Genomic DNA, 23,949 nt, shown 5'->3' with positions numbered 1-23,949 from the left:
ATACGTTCGGTTGGATAGCAATTCTGTGTTTGTAAATATCAATTTATTATTTTAATAACACAAAGCATCGGTTCACTGCATAGTGCTTTCTATCGAGTTTATTCAACTAAGCTCAGAAAATTCCATTGAACTAGCCACATAGCCCTAATGACCAGTGAGTTAGCAGACGGTAATGTTTCGCTCAGTTGCAGCGAATATAATACATAATCTCACAGCAACCTGCAATAATCGTATCTCATCCTGTTTGTTTGTGTGCCCGTGCAGTATATACCCCAGAATAGATCCGAGAATCTATTCATTCAAAGAGCAAGGTGGGATGGTGGAAGGTAATTGATAGGTAAATAATTATTTTGGATCATTGATTATCAAATGATTATCTACGATGCAATTTCCCTAGCGGCATTCTCTAATCGCTCATACAAAAGGGGTCGTTATACTCTTTGAACTTACTAAAACGATCCCCTGAGAGAAACGAAACCATTTTCATGTGATTTTGTATATACCAACATACACAAATTGAAATGGCACCGACGAAACGAATGCGAAATTGTACTTAAAACTGGTTTGTGGAAAGGTTGAACGACACACAATTTATATAACCAGTAAAGAAGTTCTACGACTACACTGAAATACATATCTCCATGTCCTCCTCCAAGTCTAGGAAAAGTAAATTTCATCTTATAACCTTATAAAGAAAATATTCATCAACATGCTTGTTAACACGTGTTTCAGAGTAAGACTTATAGATAGGCATAACATGTCCGCACAAATGCGTGCACCTGTGAAGCAATGATCTACGACTGTCTAATTTTGTGCTTTGCACGTTCCGAAAACTGACAAGAAGATAATCTTTCATTTTTATTTGGAAACGTGTGTCAATGTTTCGCTTGCCTTCATTCAAAGCAAGAGCACATTCCTGATTATATGGCAATTCTGGTGCCTTTGAAACCGGCATGTATTCGATGTGTATTTTCATTATAATATTCAATTTGAATATTTCAACAGTTATCGGCACGAGAGCACTGGAAACAAGGGTTCGGGACGACTGCAACCAAAATGATACTAGCGAACACATCGGAAGGGTTTGTTTTAAAATGCAGCGCATGTTTTTGCAAAAGGGATGGCTCAATATTATCATCCTGCCGTTCAGCTTCTCGTGCAATGAGACATCGAACGTTTGTGGACGATGCCGGTAATGGGCGGTTTATGGGAGGAAAAATTTAATTTAAAATTTGTATTAAAATGTTAAACAAGAACCGATCGACGCAGTGCCTCGCCTTCGTGCATGATACGAACGTATTGGTGTGCTTGAGTGTGAAGTGTCCATGTGCCACTGAATTGTTATGAAGCATGTTTGGGAACAGTTTCATAGCGAGCAAAACCACGGCTCGTGTAACACCAGCTGGCAGCATTGGGTTTTTGTACATGCAATGCGTAACAGTTCAAATTGCATGCCGTGCAAGTTTAGGTAATTTAAAAACCCAAAAAAATGGAATATATCGTTTAAAAGAAGAGATTTTGTTGCTAATAATAGCAATCAGCAGTTTATTACGTAGCATTTATGTGATTTCTTTTTATGTGCCGTATTTTACGTTTTCACTTAAAAAAAGCTCGTATAAATGAAAGCAGTGAAATATACTAAATTTACTGGTATCATTTTTATTATATTTATTTCTACACATCTGCAACATAATGATATGGGGTAAACGTACCACTGGTGGTAGTACCAATAGTGCTGGTATTGCACTAAAATGCGTCTCATACGATACATAAACAGTAGTTAAGTTATTTATGATAGTGTGGAATGTTCTCTAGCCTTTTAAAAAGGAATTAAAAGTGAAACGTTGCCATTTCGTTTCTTAGTGACCGAAAAATCCATTATGTTGTGAAAGGTATCAACATTTTTCCAAAATCCTTAGGATTTCATAACGATATCGTTGTTAACGTTCGTTGTTAACGTTCTAAATGACCACATAACAACGCAATTATTAGTTTTTTTATAATAATTGTTATCAAATATTAAGATGTCCTTAAGAATGTCCTTCCTGACACTTTAAATCCATTAAACGCATCAGTACCACTATAAATTTGCTCCACTCTTGGTATATTTACCCTAAGTGATGGAAGAGGCGGAAACTCATAAGACATCCAAAAAGATTATTCTTCAAAGTTGCTTACAGCGTGTAATGTAAGACTGGTCACACATATTTCATAGCATTGGTGCTAAACGGAAGTAGCAAGTATTCTTATTAGCACTATCATCAACATGTAATCCTTTTTGCGTTTCATTCCAAACAATTACTCTTCTACCACCAACGAAACAGTGTGATTGCCGATAGGTCATCCGGAATGTTATGTAATTATACAATTCTTGACACTTACTACCAACCCACACTGGCAGCTGCCCATTGTTTTATGTATAATTAGGTATGAATCAAATAGTTTATTTAATTACATAATTTACTTCCCTCGCAAAATGTACATAACATAGCTGACCTTTGGAATAGAGAGATGTAAGGATTAATTTTACCATTGAAAATGAAAACGGCGTCGGAATGTTCTCAGCCAGTATTGCACTTCTACGCTTGCCTAGTATCCTTTAACACTCACTTGCACAATGCTATTATTGCTAGTGTTCGCTTGTTTGCTGCATTGTAGCCACTTTTTCATAGTTCAAGCGAACCACCATGCTCCCGGGCGTGGGGTTGTATTTAATTAACCTTTTCATTCCCCGTTTGGTGCTGAGCGATGGAAGGTGGTGAGCGATTCCTACCAAGTTGAGTCAACATTTGCCATTTTCATATCAAAACAACTATCCCGCTGTTGCATTGGTTTACAGTGTGCGGATGGCAGCAGAATTGAGGGAAAAAATATTGATTCCAATCAGCTGCACAGTAAGCCCCCCGGGGTGCGCTAGTCCTTGATGGTCGAAATTCAATTTCATTCAAATGAACTTTCGCAAGGTCTCCACGCAGGACATGGAAGAAACACGCGAACCAATCTAATGGAGCAAATAAAGGTATGCAAATGGTGTCATAAATGAGAGTTGTCCTGCAGTAAGCAGTAAGTTGATGCACTCTCCTCCTGACGTAGGGCGAAGGAGAGTAACTGACGAAAAACAAACAACTACAAACATCGATCACGATGTGCAAAGGTCAACAATCTACATGCTTCCCAGAATGCTATAGGCTTTTAAAATGATCTTAACAAATTTCCGAATTTACCGAGAGAGAGAGAGAGAGAGAGAGAGAAAGAGAGAGAGAGAGAGAGAGAGAGAGCGTATTAGTTTTTTATCTCGGAAAATACTTCACAAACAAATTGTCACTATTCGGCCGAAAGATTTACCTGCACATGCCAATGCTAAAAACAATCAAATATTTTGAATCATAGAAATCTCCCTCAAACACGTCATTACAAATGTCGTAACGTATCGTATAAGAGAACAAACGTTCTCATGCTACACACTTCAAGCCACGAAATCGTGTAACTCACACACCGCAAAATTGTTGCAACATTTGGTGTCTCAACAATGTCACAACGCGTACTTCACATTGTTTGCTTAACAAATGTGAAAACATGCCATAAAGGCAAAATGGCAATTGCATATGAAACATTCCACAGGCTGCACAATTCAGGCAGGTTGAACACGAAATAAAAATCCATTCCTCACCTTGCCAAACCTGTGAACATGGACCCGTTACATTGCTGCAGGAACGGGCCACACACGTATGATGATAACCATTAAAACAATACCCCCTTCCAAAAGAGAACATAAAGATCGAAATAATATTTTCCCCACTCGTGTCTCTGGCTCGAAGGTCGGACGAGATAAATCGGACTAATTGAAATAATTCCTCAGCTCGAGGCGTGTGCGCTGGATCGCCGTTGGATCGTGGAAAATGTCACGACTTGTCAAAGCTGTTGCTACAATGCTGCATAATCCTTTTCCCCTCTACTCCTTCCCTGTTTCGTGCGTCACTAGCGTTAGTCACAGCAGAACATGCTGCAAAAAAGCACCACTATGCCAGAGTTTGGTGTCTGTGCGATGCAGCTGTGCATAGAATGATTCGCTCGTAAAAGTTACAGATTATGCTGATTTTGAAACAAAATCGTGCTGCACGAGCAAACTGAGGATAAGCGCGGCATCCACACGGTGGCAGCGTGTACTATTTGTAGATAAAATTTGTTGCATTTTTATCTTGCTCACCCGAAACGGGTGCATACATTTTTCTGGTTGTTTTTTATCTGTTTGTTGCTGTGAAACCGTCTCTTTCAGCCCTGTTCGGTATTTATTAAGTCGACGAAGCAGGAGAAACAATAAAACTTTGAGCAAAGGCTGTCAAATGCAAAACATAAATGGCATCCTCCTCGTTTGCAGCTGGATTGCTGCAGTTTTGGCGAATGAACAGATGGAGATGGACTTTTTTAAATAAGCTTGGGAAAACAGACGCTCATTTTTTATGCCCATGTTATGTAGTTATCCAACTTGACGCCTGCACGATGCATCCAATTTTGAACAACCAGATATGCACGTGCATCCGAACAAATGTGTCGTCCTATCCCATTCCTTCGTGCACCAATCCATACGCTTGTCGCTGTGTATCTTTTGACTTACTTATTCAACTGCTTCATTTTCTTTCTTATGTCTTAGTCCTCATCAAAGTCTTTGGCAAACCATAATCTTGCAATAAACTGTTCGTGCTACGATAAAGTTTACGATAATGTTATGGATCGATCATAAGATTCGGTGATTTGTTCTTGCGATGAAACAACGAAATTTATTAAAGCACTAAAGTTTAGGCAGTACGTTCAATGGGTATCAATGCTGTAACAAGTTGCAATGTGCAACACAATTATGCTCGCGTTCTTGTGCAAACTTTATGTAACACAACAAGCGTATGGTAGCTGAGAGAAAAAATATGTCCTGAGAATTATTTCAACATGCAAACAATTGTACATTGTTTATATCAATTTTTAATGTTTCAAGCATTTCAATAGATTATTATGAATATTCAAATGTTGCTCAACTATGCTAGTTATATAAAAAGAGATAATATTTTTAGAAACTGTAAAAAAAAGTTTAACAAGCAAAATATGCTTTTTAATCTACGATATCTGTTAGTTAAATATTTTAATAGTTATATTTCGATAAACATCTTCTTTTTTCCATGCATTCCTGAACATTGGTTGCATTAGCCAAAAAACAAAATTCTAATGATAGACTGAATGATCAAATAAACTGGCACAATCACTTAATCAGAAATTCAATTAATAAACTAAGCACGAATCCGCTCTTTTGCTAGAAATATTCAACCGTCAACAGGTTTCCACACTCAATAGGTAAACCATTGTACATTGGCGTGAAATTCTTCTGAATTTGCAAAACACGATACATCCTGGACTTACCGACCACGCTAGCCATATAAATCAATCGGTCAACTTGATTAAAAACCCCGTCGGCTCTGGACCGGAACCCTGTTTTGCCCTTCTGGGTTATGTATTGTTGCCGCTTTTCTTTACTGAGAATTACAACTTTCCGGCAGGTGATTGATGACTTCATATTCACACACACATACACACACTAGAGACTCCAACAACCCATCCTTTCATGTCCTGGGCGATATCTAGAAGCAGTGAGTTTGGATGAAAATGTAACGTACTGATGGAAGGCAAAAAAGAACCACTATGGAAGGATCAGAAACGCTCACCTTTGGCATCGATAGAGCGGTCTGCAGTGTGGTGACAAACAAACTGAACACCCACACAAACCGGACCGGCGGCTATAGGTCCCCATCGATGCACCACAATCTCACGAAACCATAGTGGTTTTGAGATATTTTCAAATGCCGTTCCAGAAAGGCTTTCAACATACCGTTCTCACCTTGAGCCAGGTTGAAGTGGGTAGCGATGAAACAGAACGCCCACACGGAGCACTTCTAAAGCTGACTAACGAATCAACCGCAATGTAGTGTTTGCCGAGCGCTTCCCGAGCGCTCCTGTACATAGAAAACGAACGTTTCTTGGTACACGTCGAAAAGGGATTATACTTCTTGCCTATGTTAATCTGCCGGCTGAAGACCAAAACGTGTGTTTGTAGGAGTGCCTCCCATTTCTAACGACGGTTTTTGGGAGAAAATAGAATTCCAATCATCATTGTAGCTAAAACAATGCTTCGTGTGCTACCCAAGTTTTCATCAGTTTCAAAGCCAATTTGTCACATTTCATGCCCGTCGTATGAGTGACCCAGACGAGGAAGTATGCGTTCGCTTTCATCGAATCATGAGCAAATATTGAGAATGTGCATGCCTCATCCTATATTATCGACCTTGCGGGCATAGTGTGCAAAGAAAATTGAATGATATTTCCATTCTCGGAATGATACATCCACGAGCGTGGTCCCAGCCACCGGAACATAGCTGTTGTTTATCTATAGTCATATGATTGATATAATGGGCTTCCCACTTATCGAATTGCCCGAAGGCGTAGCATCTCCTGCACCCTTTGCTTTGTACCCTTCGTGAACAATATTTCATTTCGAAAACCATAGTACACGATAACATTCCTGAGAGAATGTTGCAATCCATGTAGAGCGTTTGAAGAAGTGGTATGTATCATACCGTTAGTTGTACATTCAAACGAATTGAATTGTCGCTTCGATGGCAGGCTAAACCAGACGTTACATGTGTAATATTGGTAGACATAGCAATGTGGAAAACAATATTCACCTTTCAGAATAGTCGTAGAACAAATTGATTGGATTAAATTCAATTATAGAGGTAGTACCAGACAAAATGAGTTTAGAGTTCAGTGTGATATTTTGTATAATCAATGAGGCTATCTTTTGAATGAAGAATACTAAGCTGCTACTTATTTTTATCTTTCCAGATACATCGCCGTAACACAACCGATCAAGTACGCAAAACATAAAAACAGTCGCCGGGTGTGTTTGACGATCCTTCTCGTGTGGGCAATATCGGCAGCGATCGGATCGCCGATAGTGCTGGGACTGAACAATACGCAAGACCGATCACCCGACCTCTGCGTATTCTACAATACCGATTTTATAGTGTACTCTTCCCTTACTAGCTTTTATATCCCGTGTATCATAATGGTCTTTTTTATATTGGAATATTTTTAAGGTAAGTGGAAATAATATTTCTTTCAGCAAACTCGATTGTGTATCTTATTATTGAATAAAGGTATGCTAAAGCCATCCTAAGAGCGTTTAAATATGCACGTTGCTTATAGGTTTATTGACTTTGCTACCGCAAACAACACGCTGCAGGCATTCAAATGAATATCCATGCTGGCGTTAGCTGGAAAATAATATAAAGAATGAGTTTTCAAACCAAATTGAAAAAAAACAACCCCCCTAAAAAAGAAAATAAGGCGGAAAAGTCACAGCGCATACAAACACTTCACTTTCTTGTGCGGTCTGCGGCTACGACTTGCACTTTATGGCGTTAGGGAAAAAGGCAAATGTGAAAATAAGCGCAAACACAATTGACAGAGATAAACCGCAGCACCAAACAGACGGTAGACGTGTTTATTTGTTGGCAATTTTTCGTTTGACTTTTTACTCACGTCCGTCGTGATGGTTGTGTTTTTTTACCGCCTTTTTTATACCCTCCAGTGCTTGTGTGTGGTCGGGTACTGCAGGCAAATAGATAGAGCAATATTCTGCTATCGAGCATTAAACATAACCGAAGCGAACGCTGGAAACAACCTGCTGCCCGCCAAACCAACGCAAACAAATGAACTTTCCGTCAGCAATATGACAGGCCGCCATTGAACATTGCCGTTGAGCTGGGATGCGAGGGGCGCGGCCTGTGTGCAAATATCTCGCTACTATTATGCGCCAATGAAAAACAGCTGGTAGAATAAAATAAGAAACACAGTGGAGCAAAAACAGATACACAAAACGTGAGCACAAATCATACATCACTTATCCAGGGTGGGGAAAATCGCAAAGAAAGCTCGGCCATGGAACCGTCTGGCGGAAATGGAAATTCACATCCAACATGATGCTGGCAGAAACAGACGCTGTTGCTGTTTTTTCTCCCACCGTTCGCGATAATACGATTTGCTTGGACAATGGTAAAAGGCAACGCTTCTTGGCAGGGTTGTTATTGGTGCTGAGCGAAAGCAACGTGTAAGAGAACAAAAAATAGACATTTGAAAGGACTGTTTGTCATAATTTATAAATCATAGCCCTATAACAACCATGCTGAAGGAGTTTTTTTTGTAGTTTCTCTATTTCAACTTTTCAACGAGTGCAAAGCAATGGCTGGCAACATGAAGCAGTGTGTGAATGTGGGCTTCATTTCTTACATTCTTCATCGAATTCGTGGATCTTTTCAAGGTTCCAAAAATAGTTTTTAAAAATTACCTGAAGACTTATTCAACCGCAGCTGTGCTCTTGGGGAAGCGTGATTGTAGCAATTTCTTTAAAAGGGTGCTATTCCTATTGGGTCCAATTCCTTACATAAAGTTAATTTCTGTAAGAAAGAGTCAATAGTGTGTTCTAGAATTATGAGAACCTGTAATGTACTGACAACATTTTTATGCAGAAATAAGATATGATGATTATCCTTGTAAAAAATTCTGGTTTAATGTATATATGGCATACTGTATGAAAAACTCATTATCGCATCAGTCGCTTTACTTCAGCTGTACGACCAATTGTAGATACAATTTGCATCTTTTTGTTTTAGCTATAACCAAGTCCTATTCGCTTGAGCTGCTTGCACATGCTATAAAATACAAACACAAATACTGAATTTAAGTTTTAACCAGATGTTGTTTAGAGCCGTTAAATTGTAATTTTGTGGATAAACGTGCGTCTGTTTCTAGTGATATAGTTATCTACAACTCAAACAAGTTTGCCGCAAGGATTCGTTCGATGATAGCTCATGAATAATAAAATTTCAATTTAGTATGGTTAGCAATATTGTAGCATATGCATACGCTCGTGTAATTGTGCTTGCGCCTTGCTACTTAAGATAAAGGAAAAGCCGTTATGGAATAAGTTTAACCCGATGTCAACCGACCGACTGCCAAGCCATACAAACGCTTCCGGGTTTCATAGTCTGCCAAGTCACGCCCGTCTAAGTCTGTTGCATTGTACAGTCCTTTGGCAAGATAAAGCGCCATGGCGAATGATTTAGTCTTCGTTTTGGTGTGCAATATTCATGCCATAAAGTTTGCCGTCGACGGCGTGCCGGATTGAGCAGGAATGACTTGCGTTTATTCCATCATCCGGTGGTTGCTTACTTAGACTATGGGACGGAAACAGCAGCACCAGCAGCAGCAGAATGAATGCAAACCGGATAGTAGTTAAACATGTCAAACACGACAAATAGAACCTCGCTCGCGCTTGTTGCTTTAATGAGCGGTAATAGCTTCGTTGGAAGAATTTCATTATCGCGTGCATTTGTTATACGCTATGGTTGGCAGCATGTACGTTGCTTATGTATGTACGTACCACAAGGGCGGCACATTTCATCATCGCCAAAGTTAGCACACCATATCCTGTTGGAAGTAGTAACGTATTGAGAGAACTTTTAACACGAAACTACGACAAAGTTGCGTTCGCGTGTTTCGTGAATAAAACTACGGTCGGGCGAAAATGGTGGCCGTATTTTAAAGAGTGTGATAGTGCAGGTGCAGCTAAAGCGTGTGTGCTGCTTGCAACATGCCATTATAGAAAATGGTAGTATGTGTGACGTGTTAAATAATGCAAAGGTAAATTCTGTTCAATCCGTCTTCGGTGCACTTCGTTTTGCAACGTCAATACTTTGAAAAGAAGACAACACATCTTTAAACGTGATTTTATAGTATCTCTGTTTATGTTTTAATGATTTAATAATAAAGGTTTTGCATACTGCTTGAGGTTTTTATGCAAGCAAGTGTATCTAGCACATGCATATTTAAACTGCTAGCCAATTAGTTTACCTTAACTGAATCGGGTTTTAACAGTATAAACTTAAAGCAATGCATATTTATTTAGAAACGTCTCATGATGGCTAGTACGTCAAGCTGCAAGCCAAATCAGATTTATTATACGGTTCATATTAAGTTCACGCAACCCGTCAATTTGACGGAATTTAAACTTTGAAGGGAAATAATAAAAATGCCTTTTTTTTTATCTTGGTTTTTACTTTTTATGAATTTATTTGGGCCAGTCTGGTGGTACAGTCGTCAACACGTACGGCTGAACAACATGCCCGTCATGGGTTCAAGTCCCGAATAGACCGTGCCCCCATACGTAGGACTGACTATCCTGCTATGTTAACAATAAGTCACTGAAAGCCAAGCTCACTTCGCTAGTGGGTACAGGCAGGCCTTGACCGACAGCGGTTGTTGTGCCAAAGAAGAAGAAGAAATTTATCATAACAGAGTTTGTGGCATAAATTTTATTTTCATAAATTTCATAGATTTTTGAATACATATGTGGTATACCTATCTATACGCAACCAGTCACATTGACGGGTGGGTTGATTTCATTTAGTTTATTTGGTTATTTTGTAAAAATTTTCAACATAAGTAAATGTAGGAATGAAAGGGAACTATAAATCACATATTATCATTATGGAAAACATTGATAAATGATTCAAATAATGTGGCCTCAAACGGAATTGGTGATCAATTTATTCCTCGTGTTTTTGAAACTCCTGCGGACCTCGGTCAGAGTACGGCATAGAAAACCTAGTCTTAAAACAGTGAATAACCTTTGTATGAATCACATATTTCTGAAAGAGTCACTACCTCTCTTTCCTCTTACTAATCACTAAGCCTCGCCTAAAAGTGTTTTCTTCGTTTTCAAAATAGCTTCACCAAACGCTCAAATTTAAACAATTCACAGTAGAGAAGAGAAGGACAATCCTCGACCATGTTGGGATCAGCCTTTTTATTTGATTGTTTAATTGCCCGCTTTCAGGCATTGCGGACGCGAGCGAAAAAGCAGCGAGCCGCCCGGAAGCCGCACCTCTCGGAGATCACCGCCGGTGGCAGCATCATCGAGAACATTGCTCAAACAAAACGCCTAGCGGAAACGCAACTAGACGGCAGTACGCGAAGCGGTTCCAAGATCCTTCCGGACGAGGAACGGCCCACCAACACCGCTTCCGGCTCCAATGAGGAAGACGACGAAAATGCCGGGTAAGTGGTATGACACATCCACAGTGAACAGTGGATAGCACTTTTTGTTTTGTTTTAGTATGTATATGTGCATGAATCTGCATCCCTGAGCGTTGTGTGACGTTTATTTTTGACGTATAGGATCATAAATTTCAAAATCTGCACTCGTCCTGGAGTAGTGATTTGTGTGCATTGTACTTTTTTGTTTTGTGTTTATGGATTTTTGCTGAATTGGCTGTTGTTTTTATTCAAAGGCGTTAGAATGTGCATGAGTTCTGATGTACATATCTCTGTATGATGTATTTACTTGCTTGTTGGTTCATGCAAATCGTGTTTGTGTCCGAGTGAATGTAATTTTCCATTGTAGTGATGCTCGTATATTTCGTTCTTTCATTTAGAATCAGGGATATTTAGCATTCAGTGCATTCTGTTAATGGTACCGCATTTTAAGTTACTGTTCACACTGACTCTAAATAATAACATTATCAAAAATAATACCGAGGTGTATTAAGCAATGTAATAAGTGCTCTAAACTCATTCATTTATATTTTGTCAAGAATCTTAAATACCTTTTCTTCAGAATTGATGGAGTTATTTTTTAAACTCATAAGCATACATCGTAGAATCTATAATATTAATGATTTGAAAATTTAGTACTCGGATTCAAACTGAAGTTTGTAGTTTAACGTGCTTGCGTTTATCCATACTTGACATATTTGTTTATTGCATGTTTTATGGCATGTTACCATGCCAACAGTGTTGAATTCGATTGCATGGATTGATTGATTCAACTACAAAACTTTTTAACATAAATTGGATCGATATTTTTATATGCATACTTCATACTTTTGATTTAAGCTTATCATTTTGTTGTATTGTTTTTTTTTTATTACAACGCATTTATGCGAATAGTTGCAACCTGTTCGACCTTTGTCTGGCTGCCTGTCTGTCTACGTGCCTGCCTATTTGCGAATGCTGTAAACTTTTCAGGGTTCGTTTTGCTCTAGCATTTGTACTCTAATGTGCTCGAACGGCCATGCTTGATCTTGTTCTTGTGAGTTTCATTGCTACTGCTCGAGCTTGGATGTCCTTACTGCTTTGATTAATCATCCATCGTGTGAACGCTTGCAACACGTTCCGTACACGGAACGAGTTTCGCTTGTGATCGCCTCAACTTTCTCACAGGATGATAACCCATTTCTCGTTTGGCCGTTTCACAGGTCTCCTGACATTGACGACTGTCATGTGATTGTGAACGATAAATCAACTGAATTTATGTTGGCTACGGTCGTGGAGGAGGCGGGAAAGTATGTGTCATCGATCGTTTTCTTTTGTTCTTTTGCACATATACATATACATTCGTGAGTTGTCTTTGTTCAGTATTTCCTCTTAAAATGTTAGTTTACTTGCATATACTTATTTTCCAAACATGCTAGGTCCTGTATCAATATAAATAACGTTAAAGAATGTAAAGTAATACTTTGTTCCAGATATATACACATATCTTTGTTTTTTTATCAATTAAAATATGCCTTTGCCTATTATATGTTAGCCGTTTACCAAACAAGCGATATCATAACTCATTGCCCAACGTTTACTAGCCAATATCTGCACTGTATACACTCACATGTGGTAAACATAGCTTTCGATGTTGAAAAAAATTGGATACCATTAATATTAATCTTAAATATACCAGGCCATAGTTGCTTTGTAGCATTTGATTGTTTCATTGTTACGTACCTTATCAAAATTTGTTGGATAGATAATAATTTAAAAATTCATATAAATAACTTATTTGCAACTTCCATCGTACAAAAATGGAGAATTCAATCGTGGCGCAATTGAAAAAACAAAGAATCGACATTCTTAAAAACATGTAAAACATTCAAGTGTTTTCCTCTGAAATAGAAATTTCAATCCCTAACACGCTGTACGTTTATGTTAGCCGGTATATGTATTCAATGAAAAGGCCTACAAAGGATTATTAGTCACCTCAATGTACGGGAAATGTGTGACGGCGCCCTTCAAATAAACACCAACACTAATCAAACGAAACCGGTTTATCATTAGCAAAAGCTTCTCGACGTCTACTTTTAGTGTGGTGGCACAAATTGCGACAACGCAACAGGTACCGTCCGATCCCAACGGAAACCACGACTCGGGCTATGCTCCATCCAGCATTGCCGATGCCCTGGCGGTAAATGCAACCCCACCGGAAAGCCTGAACGTGACCGCTACGGTGATTGTAAATAAAAGTGCGACGATTCGAAGTCGAAACGGTTCGCCACGGAAGGAAGCAAGGTAAGCAACGGCAGGAAACCATAACTAAGTTGCCAGGAATGTAATGTATCACTTTTTTTAAACTCCTTTTCATCGTTACAGTGTGACCTTAAAACCTCTATCGTTAGTTAGATGCGGTGTCCAACAGGCACTGACACTGAATCGGAACGATTCCACCTTATCAACGAACTCGCGGGACAGTTCCAGAAAGGATAAAAAGAATACTCAAGCATCCAGGTGGGTTTCACTTACCTTACAGACGCTGTCGAGTTCATTTCATTGTTTGATCTTAATTTTAGGCGAATGCGTAGATCCTCAGTTCTTTCAATATTTTCTATTTCTGTCCAATTGCATACATGCTAACTCAATAAATCAGATCTTGATTTACAATTCCAAACATGGATTATCAAATCTATTTCCCATATGTTCTTAAAAGTGTCATCTAAAGACTTTTTTGTCAATAAACACATGAGTCAGCGTGTGACATACAATGTGACATTTAAGGTGCAATTAAATCAATGTTCGATGCATCATATTAATTTGTGAATTGATTAAAGTGGTTTCTTGGTTTCCAAATTACAAAAATATGACTAAAATTCTAAAAATTTCTTTTCCTATAGTCAACCATCTATACTATACCACTATAATATGTGAGTCAATACCATATAAAGCTACAGTTTAAATCCTACTGATTGAGACTCAGTGAACTACTATTCTACGTATAATTAACAACATTGAAGTGCTTGTTTACGGATTATTAATGATAGTTTCGATGTTGATTTGGTTAAGGAAATTCTATATCTGTTAACTGTTTAATTATTTAACTTTATAATCGTTCGCTATTAAGCCTACTGCCTACCTATGTCAACTAAAAAAATAGTCATTTATTGAGTTCTGACTATCGATAGCAGATGTGTCAAGCTCATTTACTTGGCGGGTCACTTGTTCACCCATTTGCAGACCGAAATATCTACGTCGAATATCGTTCAGCATCTGTGTTGCGTTTCAAATATATATTGGATTAATCATAGCTTTGTAACATGCTGAACCCTCAGAGGTCGCATGCGAACCGCGGGCCACCAGTTTGACATATCTGATCTATAGCAAAAATGAACATTCACTGAATAGAGAGACTACCAATTACACGTATGACATGTCGTCAAATCAGGAATGGAAGATGTCTGCAATAATCTGTCACATGAAGTGCAATTGCATCACTTCATGATGGATCACGTGGATCACGCAGCGTGATAAATTATTTATAACTCACAATCTAATTAACGCCTTCCAAGCGGATTCAATTTAAAATCACATTCCACCATGACACTTCACAGCATCACTCATTCCGTTGGATCTTGTACATCAATTGGTGCCTGCCAACCGCAAGTAAAAACGTGCTGGCAATTAGTATAATTGATTGATAGTAACAAACTGGCGTTCGGGCCGCAACAGAGGGATCGTGGTTCCAATTTTTATCGAACCAGAAATCAATTGAATTTGCTTGATTTCCCTGTATTTTTTACACTATGTAAACGTGTAGTTGTTTTAATACTACGGTGGGCCTTTGAGTTGAAGAGAAATGAGCAAAATTGATGCTGCAGCAGGTAATTTGTTTTATTACACCACAAATCATGATCATGCAATTTTTGTCGTTGTTTAAGCTAAAACTGTTTCTTGTCATTTGTTTCCCTCTTCCTTTGAACCACATTGGAGGATTGGAAGGTTTTTGTTCTGCAGGCTCATTTGTTTGCACTGGCATGAATGGGAATGGAGGAAAAACCCCTTGAATAAATTACGACCCGTCGCTCAAACAGTTCACACGTTTGGCAACGTTAGCAGGCTTCTCCTGTTAGCGCAACTGGCACCAATTCATCGCCGACCGTTGTGTAGAAAAGAACCCTAAATCCTTTCACTAATCCCTGGGTACGCCACTTTTTTTAACGTTGATGCATGTTGGAGCACGGGAATAGAATGGCTCAAGACCCGTTTTAATGGGCATAAGAAATTTACTGTTATTACCATGGGGACACTTTCACCTTCCGCGATGGGACGATTCGTTTGCTTTTCTGCCTCTTGGAGAGTGCATATATTGCGTCGACCATTATGTCTTACAAGGACGAGCGTGCCACGCTGCCTCTAATAAAAATCATAATGAAAATTTTGTTAAATTTCCGGCAAATTTATCTCCGAGTGATGAAATTTCCATGATTTGTTGCACCTCTAGCCTCCGTGAGATGGCGAGATTGACGACTTTGGGCAAGCCTTACAGCTACCTTACCCCAACGGCAGAACGGTATAAAAATGGATAATCTTCCCCAACGCCTACAGTGAAGGTGACGTTTGTGAGTGTGGGTGTATGTTTTTAAGTATTTTCAGTTTTGTGATGTTCTGCATTACCGTCTCTTTGAACGATGCCTTGCATGCCCGGACCGAGCGCAAATCGCGTCGAAACCGTAAACCTGCGTCCCGTGGACTTCGTTTCCATTTTAATGCCGGTAAAGACGATGCGGTTATTTGCATAACGCGTACTGGCTGTGGTGCACGGAAAGAAATGAAACCGTATAAAATTGTCTCAAGCTACACCATAAAGCTGAGGCCCATTTGCCGCCGATCTCGGTAGCACGGTAGCAAAATGGCGACCAGGAAGTGGATGAGGTAACCTGCTTGCGAAAGCATTCTAAAAATGCTTTCCACCACATAATCCTTTGATGACACTTGAAGGAAATTTCCAAGTCAATCATAAATCCTTTTTTCTTTATGAACAAATGCTACGAATGCTTGCTTTTCTGGGTCATATAGAGATTCATTTTGGGCTAGCATATACCATCTGCGTCGTCACGTTATTTTGTACCGGTCCCATCGCTGTGATAGAATCGAACGAGTTTATTCTTTTATTTTTATTTTGCATAAACAAACAGTTTTTGTCGACAGTCAATTGTAGGTGCTCGAAACAGCGGCACTCAGTTCGAATCCATACAGCATCATTCATTTATGATGGCTCTCCTGCGGGTGTACCTGCAGCGCGCAGGTATTTTAATTTAATTTTTTTGTTCTTCAACATAACAATGCAAACAAATCCCCACTAGTGGGTTTTGCACACGCATACAGACACATTTGAATGGTTCATGCGTGACCGATGCCATCATTTCTGGTGGGACACATTTTCACGCGGCTGTTCTGGTTTCCCTGCCTGTTATTTTGAACTTTTGCTGGTTGCACAGACTGGCGTACAGTTGGTAAGCGAGCCCGGTATCCTATCACAGTGCGTGTGGGTTGAGCTTTTCAAATTTCAGGAAAAGAGGAATCAGAAAATCTTTCGACCAATGCCTGCACCTGACTATGGCAGGAAGGAAAAAGAGCACTTGAAACAGTTAAATCGACGTACGAAACACAACGTGCACAAAGGTCAAACGAGCAGTTGTGATACAGGACGACAACGATGATGACGTTGGGACGGTGTAAAATCTGTTCATATTTGGGACCGTATGGCCGTCATAAAATGATACATTTTGATTTCGGGTTGGGTTGTGTTGGGTGTTTTCCTTCCTCGCAGCACCTTATGCTCTGGACACGAGAAGAATCGTCGTCAAATATTACGTAACATTTGATTTTTTTTATACATAACCGATTTCAAACAGCTTTAAATTGATAAGTTATGAAAACATTCGAACATCGAAAAAACCATTAGTTTAATGATATAGAAAGCAAGGCATTCGTACTGCTATAATCACTAGTACAGCAACAATGTTGAAAGTCTGTGATACGCGATCATTAATTTCCTTTATTTTCAATAAACATAATTTTTCATTTTTACGTTATTTGAACACAAGCTTCAATAATTGCAATTTCATTTGATTTTTGTTCTTATCATGCAGATTTACTATCTACAAAGTAAATAAAGCGTCGAAGAAGAAGCGAGAGAAATCGTCAGCCAAGAAAGAACGCAAAGCGACCAAAACGTTAGCGATAGTCTTAGGTAAGTATGAATGTAGAGCGCTTGTTGTAACTTTGTGCATCTTTCAGAAATATTTTTCAAAAAAATCGTTTGTAACAAAAAGGACAAAACAAGCTTAAAAGCAATGTCAGTCTCTTCTCGTTTCTGCAGCCCACTGTAATGTGCAATGAAAGTGTTGATTAACCCACGAAACCTACGGTTTAGGCAGTCCGATCATAATGCTTTAGTAGCAATAAAATCTAAAACCTTGTATCTTTCACCTTTGTGACGGCTAAAGGGAGAGTAAAATGTGTCCGATTTTTTGTTATCACCTGAAGCATGGCAAGGCTCGTTCACCATTTTGTGTGCAAAATTAAAACATAAACATTACGCCCAAGCACATTTTATGCATGAGTGAAGTCAGTTCAACCTTTCAACCACGTGTGGGTTGTACTAGGATGGTTAACATCAAAAAGATACGGGTGATGAACTAATTTTCATAAGACAGTTAGCCAACAAGTTGAGGAAATATGTTTTAATTTGATGTGCTTTTCATATTTCTGTCAGATATGTAAAATACCAAACAAGGAGAAACTCTCTTTTGATGTGTTTAACGCATACCATTCTGCTTATAAATTATATGTATTCATGTTCATTACATAAACAAATAACGGTTTACATTTTTAACTATATTTTCTCCCAAGTTTCCTCCAATTCCTCTTTCATGAAACACTGGAGCGAGATTAGTGTGCAATTTACAAGAAACGTTTTTGACACGGAGTTCTCTTTCACAACACATAATGGTGTCACGTATGCGATACGTTTTCGTAACGATGTGAAAATATCCTTCCCGACGTGATGGCCGGTGAAGGTATTTTTTTTGTGTGGAACATAACGTATCGCTGCTTGCTTTTTTTTCTTTAACCCACCAAATTGGCACCATTCAAACCAGTGCAAAAAGAACTTCGTGTTTAAACCTCTTTGGCACTTGACTATTTTGAAAAGCGCTGGAAAAAGCTCTTACGCTTGTCGGAAATGTTTTATCTGATGGACAGGTGCCTCAAAACTTTTACCATGGTTTCCGATAATCCGTTCAGGTTTGCAGATGAACGGCTGCCAATACCAAACACGGTCATGTCGTTGATCCTCAAAGAAGAACAGAGCATGGTAGGGAAACATAATGTGAAATTGCTTCTTTTTTTCTAGTTCGAGAAAGTGTAAAGCTTAAGTGATTAATTTATCTGGTTGAAATGTGGCATCAGTTATTTTGTCGGTTTGATATACATGTTATACATTGTAATTAGATTTCAAAAGTTTGTTCAAACAGCGTGCTTGTTTCAGACATCTTTACAAGCGTTCAATAAAAATCAGTTGCCGATTGCAACATTCAGCCACTTGCTCATACTTGATCGAAGTGGAACCTAAATACTTATAAATAACAACTAAATATTAAACTAACAAACGGCCTCACGTTTTTTTCATTTGCCACAAACCAGGAGTGTTCTTGTTCTGCTGGGTACCGTTCTTTACCTGCAACATTATGGACGCGATGTGCGCGAAGCTAGACAAGGACTGCCGACCAGGCGTCACGATATTCAACCTTACCACGTGGCTCGGCTACATGAACAGCTTCGTCAATCCTGTCATCTACACAATCTTCAATCCCGAGTTCCGGAAAGCATTTAAAAAGATCATGCACATCGAGTGAGTGGGACGGATCGGACCGGGCGCCCGTGGTGGTGACCGGGACGATGACGAAGCGGAACGAGGCAACGGGGTCAGCATGGCAGTGCCGGAACCGGTACGCCGTAACACTTCCCAACGACGCAACGTTACCTGGAGCTAGCCAGAAGCCACCGTCGAGCGCAGGGAGCAGGGTCGCTCACACGAACCTGAGCCGAGCTGTGCCGACGGTGGACAGAGGAATGGGATCGAGAGCAAACTCTCCCGCAACCCTCAACGAGCCAATGTCAGTCGACGTCTACGAAAGCGTCAAACAGGAAGAAAGTGAAAGGTAGGGGGCCATTTTATTTATTTGCTGCCAGCCACTGGCGGGCGGTAGAGAACTCTCCGGAACTGGATCGGAGTCCGGTTGTGGTGTAGTCCGGTCGAGATTGTATTTATTGTGCACTGTATCTGCCAAGAGGAGAGGAAACGACGGGATGTCAGTGGTTTATACAAATCTTACAAAGCATTCCGATGATACAATACAACAGACCACCATAGTTCTATCCTGACCAGCTGCTCTATTTCCCCCCGGACTGCGAGTGGCAAACATATCGACAACTGTACTCCCCGACCACTCACTAGACTGGCACAATAAATCCTTCAATTCCATCATGTGATCAACCGGAAGGATGACACCCTAAGCTACTCTCCTTCCGCCAACACAGAAACCATCTGGGCATTCTAGCAAACACTGGTGGCTCAAGGCATGGTGGAGGGGAGAAGATTTTTGTTAGTTTCGTTTCATCAGCACGATTCAGATTCGATTTCAACCTTCTTCGCTACTCGAAGCTCCTTGGTATCCCTCGAAAAACAAACCATCCACACCCTTGCAGCCGCACGGATATACATATATAATGAAACTTTCTCATGGATAGCAATCGAGATGCATCGTTTTTTCAGTCTATCGATGCGCCAGAACTACAGTCGAATGCAGGATCAGTGCAAGCGAGACCTTTGCTCGTCTGTGTGCCAAATGCCAATGGACCTTGCCCGGTCCAGGTGCCAGAGGTAGGTGAAGTAATTTAACACAAAAGTCTGCATCGAGCGGAAATGCAGGAACACCGTAGCAATTTCTCATTCTCGTCCAAGTGTGAAAATGCAACAACAAGAGTCATATGTATGAGGGGAGTGTGTGTTTGTGTGTAGTTCGGTGTGGGAGATTCATGGGCATGTCAAACTCACATCCGACGAAAACAGATAATAGAAATAACTATTAATCGATATAAAAAAGCACGACACTCGCTCGTGAGCAATCATCGCGCTGCGGGCGCGAATATGCAAAAACAAAAATAAATAAAGCAAGGAAGAGTGGAAATAAATCAACAAAAGCTCCCACGCAACGTAAACCACCGTGTACCGGTGGTAAGCGCTGATGTAAGTTAACGCCTCGTACGCATGTTTCTATGTAGCCGTAACGTAGTGGTTAGTGTCGACTTTTTTAGCGACCGGTTTTACTCCACCTTTGCTGCTTCTCCAACGAACGAACGAGCGCCTGTACATATCGGTCCGTTAGGAAATAAAAACAAAACGTTATAACCCACTGCTCAAAGCATGTAAATTAAGCATAGCAAAAGCAAACAAACAAATGAACAAACAATTGAAACGACAACGACGTAGCGCTCGGTTTTGTTTCTTTTTTTTATATTTTACGTTCCTCTCTTAACTCAAAATAGCGTTCGAACGGAAAATGCAGCTGAGACCAATTGAAAGTGCACAGAAGAAAAAAAAAAAAAACAACCAGAGGGACAGCTCATGTAGTTTATACTGTGGTTTGCGAATCGTCCTTCTTCCGCCGGATAGCGGCTGCCATTGAAAGCACCATGTTTTCAAAGTAAAACAAAACCAAACGCAACCGTAAACCAAAGCAAAGTGAAAGACAAAAAATTGAGATTAGTGTTTAGGCGTGGCAAACGGAGCGATTATCTGCCTTTATCGTTCGCTGTGTGGCGCATACGAAGCTTCCAGAAACGAACGGGGAGACCAGATACCGCTTGTCACATACTGTGTAAATGCTAAGTAAATTAGTTAAGACAAACAAAAGTAAAACGCTCCTTTCTGCGCACCGTGGACCGAGCCGGGTGTGACTGTTTGGAGGCAAATTAGTGCAATAAGTAGTGTAATGTAGCAGTTTCAAGTTATCGATGCAATCGATCGTTCAGAGAGCGAGAGGGAGAGAGAGAAATCGTTGTAGCAAAGGAGATAATATCGGAGAATGAGTGCATAATGCAGTGCACTGATAACTAAACCATACTCGCTCATCACATAAAAGATATACTATTCTACACAAACTCATGCGCGAGATACACTCCCACGCACGAGCGCTTGGTTGAACATTTCAAGCGTAGTACAAATTATTCAATAACAAATACTCGAATAATGCAACTTAAGTTTTAAATCAATTCTAAGCATAGTTCATGCGCTTGTGTCTGGGTATGTATTCGTGCGTGTTTGTGCGTAGGTAGATTAACGATCCACCACGATCCACAACTATGGTGTCATCTTTCTTCGAATAATCGTACTCACAAACGATCTACGATGGAGTTTGTGAAATGATGGAATGTAAATATCGTTGTTACACTTTCGGTTGATAATGCTCGATTACCGTGGAGAGTGGATGCGAGTCAGCATCTGAAGCGTGTTCACTATTGCTTATGTTTCAACTCGCTTTGATAGTTTAACAAACTGTTACAATTTAGAATATGTTTAAAGACTGTCCTATTGGAATTTATAGCAACTACGAAATGGTGGGAAAAAGTACTCAATAACAAAACATCGTTAAACGAGCCGTCTAAGAAATGAATGATTTGCGCACCTTTTCTGATAAGAAATGCAACATGCGATGAAGGCGATCGATAAAGCAAGCGTTAGTTTTAATTAGTGTCATGCGATTCTTTCTTATTCCAGATTTTTGCAAAATAATTCAACCTCTTTCGAAGGTTGATATGGTAATATATTTTAAACATGCTTTTTAGATTTTTATGATCTGCCCACTCATATCTTTATTTCAAATTTAAGCATCACAACTTTAAACATCACAATGCTCTTTAATAGAACAAATGCTATGAGAAAAGTACCCAACTTTGCGACCAACCGACCGCCAATTCTTGACATATTCCTTCTCCTTCGAGTCGGATCACGTCATCCTCACACACACAAATCTGCGCTCTATTTACGGTCAATCAGTTATCTGAACTGAAGGGTATGAACCCTTTACCTTATCGTGGCAAACCTATCAGACCGGAACAATTTTTTTAAATAAATGTAAGCCCATCCCAAAACTGGTTGATAACTTTTTGCTTTCCCTAAAAATGCTGTGGAACAGACATGCAGAAATTTGCCTTTCTGGCTGATCCGTGAGATGATTTCGCGATCATCGAGATCGGTCGGTTGCGGTTGTATTATATGGTCAAATTAATTTGTCATCCTGTGGGCACCGTTTTACCGGTGTCACATCAAATGAACAACAACAAAGTGTAACAAAAAAGTGTACAAGTACAAGATACTCTTCCTCTCGTTAATCTGACCCTTTTGGCAGTATGGTGGATGAGAAAAAAGTTTCTTGTTTTGAGTGTTCCTTCGGGTCCAGCAGTATTTCGGCCATGAGCGAAGAGAGAAAATCCTAATAGAATGAAGGTTAAAAAGCTTAACACCCATACCAGCCCCCGCCATTAATTTGGCGACTGGGCTACGACACGCTGTTTTCTTCCCTGGCATGAGTTTTGACTTTTTCCGGAGGCTTCTGGCACTGGTTATTTTTCAACGAAACAAAAAAAAACGCTCTCAGATATTTCATTATGATTACCCCAAGCGTCCCTTGGACGCAATGGTCGCCTTGCCATTCAGGTAAGGACAGTCTTTTCGGCGCACAGAAAGGATACAAGTCAGGGGCCGGGCAAACAGAACAAATCTCGTGGCTTCTTTCGACGGCGTGAAGTTGGAACCGTTCCCAACGATAGGAATGGGCAGCAACGACAACATCCTAGGGGCGAACAAAAACACACACAAACTTTCGGGCAGGGATTTTAATTTCAGAACGCATTAATCACCTGTCAACGTCCAATGTCCGGTGTCCGGTTCCCTGCTAGAAGTCAGTTACTTTTGAATGGGCAACTGGCTGTTTTTTTTTTCGTCTCATCGCGGTTCATCTCACTTACTCGAACGATGTCACCGTTAATCGGTGGTATGCTTTGAACGGTTGTCGTCCGTTGCGGTAGATAACAAACTTACAAAAAAAGAACGACATCTTACGAAAAGAACGTGCCGGAGGAGTTTAGAATTGTAAATATATAAAAAAAGAACCAGTCAGCCTTTGTCACTGTTACTGCGTGTAAAAGTTCTTGCTGTTTGATAATGGAGCACACACACACACAATGAATCGAAATCTGGACTTTTTTGTAGATTCTACGCCAGTAAAGTTTTTACTGTCAATAGTCCGGGGCGGACAACGTTTCAAATTTATTCTCTATCCAATGGGTTGGGGTTTGCTCGGTGCCGGTGAGGATGGTACATTTTTTCTTACACCTTTTCCTTAAGACGGCTACCAACCGTAGCTGTTACTATCAGTCACGTAAAACACATTAATTCAATGCGCTGTTTTCCGTTCGCCGGCAATGGAAGCAAACTTTTTTCAATAGTATTTTTTCGCTGCACAAAAAAGCGGTCAGCGGTGTATCTCATCTGGAGTAATCGTTGCACAAAAAGATATATATTACGGTTTGCAGATACTTTTCTTCACGCTCATTACAATCTGCCGAATGAAAGGTACACTGCGCTAAATTATATATATCTCAAGTTTAAGTCGAGCAAACTAGGCAAAAATGACTGTTGTTCGTGGTAAATAATATTTTTCTGGATCTATGATCAAAAAA

General features: G+C 39.8%; 1 protein-coding gene across 1 annotated transcript in view; it reads left to right on the top strand.

Annotated features, from left to right (window-relative positions):
* Nucleotides 1–22,021, top strand: part of LOC120896816 (dopamine D2-like receptor) — a 128,048-nt gene extending 106,027 nt beyond the window's left edge. Inside the window, 8 exon segments of the mRNA XM_040301270.1 lie at nt 6,886–7,114; nt 7,116–7,139; nt 10,940–11,160; nt 12,360–12,446; nt 13,237–13,440; nt 13,522–13,656; nt 17,295–17,395; nt 18,850–22,021. Coding sequence (XP_040157204.1) covers nt 6,886–7,114; nt 7,116–7,139; nt 10,940–11,160; nt 12,360–12,446; nt 13,237–13,440; nt 13,522–13,656; nt 17,295–17,395; nt 18,850–19,061 — 1,213 coding nt within the window. The 3' untranslated portion in view covers nt 19,062–22,021.
* The last annotated feature ends 1,928 nt before the right edge of the window (nt 22,022–23,949 follow it).

The sequence above is a fragment of the Anopheles arabiensis genome, chromosome 2 (assembly GCF_016920715.1).
Source record: "Anopheles arabiensis isolate DONGOLA chromosome 2, AaraD3, whole genome shotgun sequence".
Lineage (NCBI taxonomy): Eukaryota > Metazoa > Arthropoda > Insecta > Diptera > Culicidae > Anopheles > Anopheles arabiensis.
The sequence above is the reverse complement of the archived record's forward strand: the minus strand, read 5'-3'. Positions and strand labels throughout refer to the sequence as shown.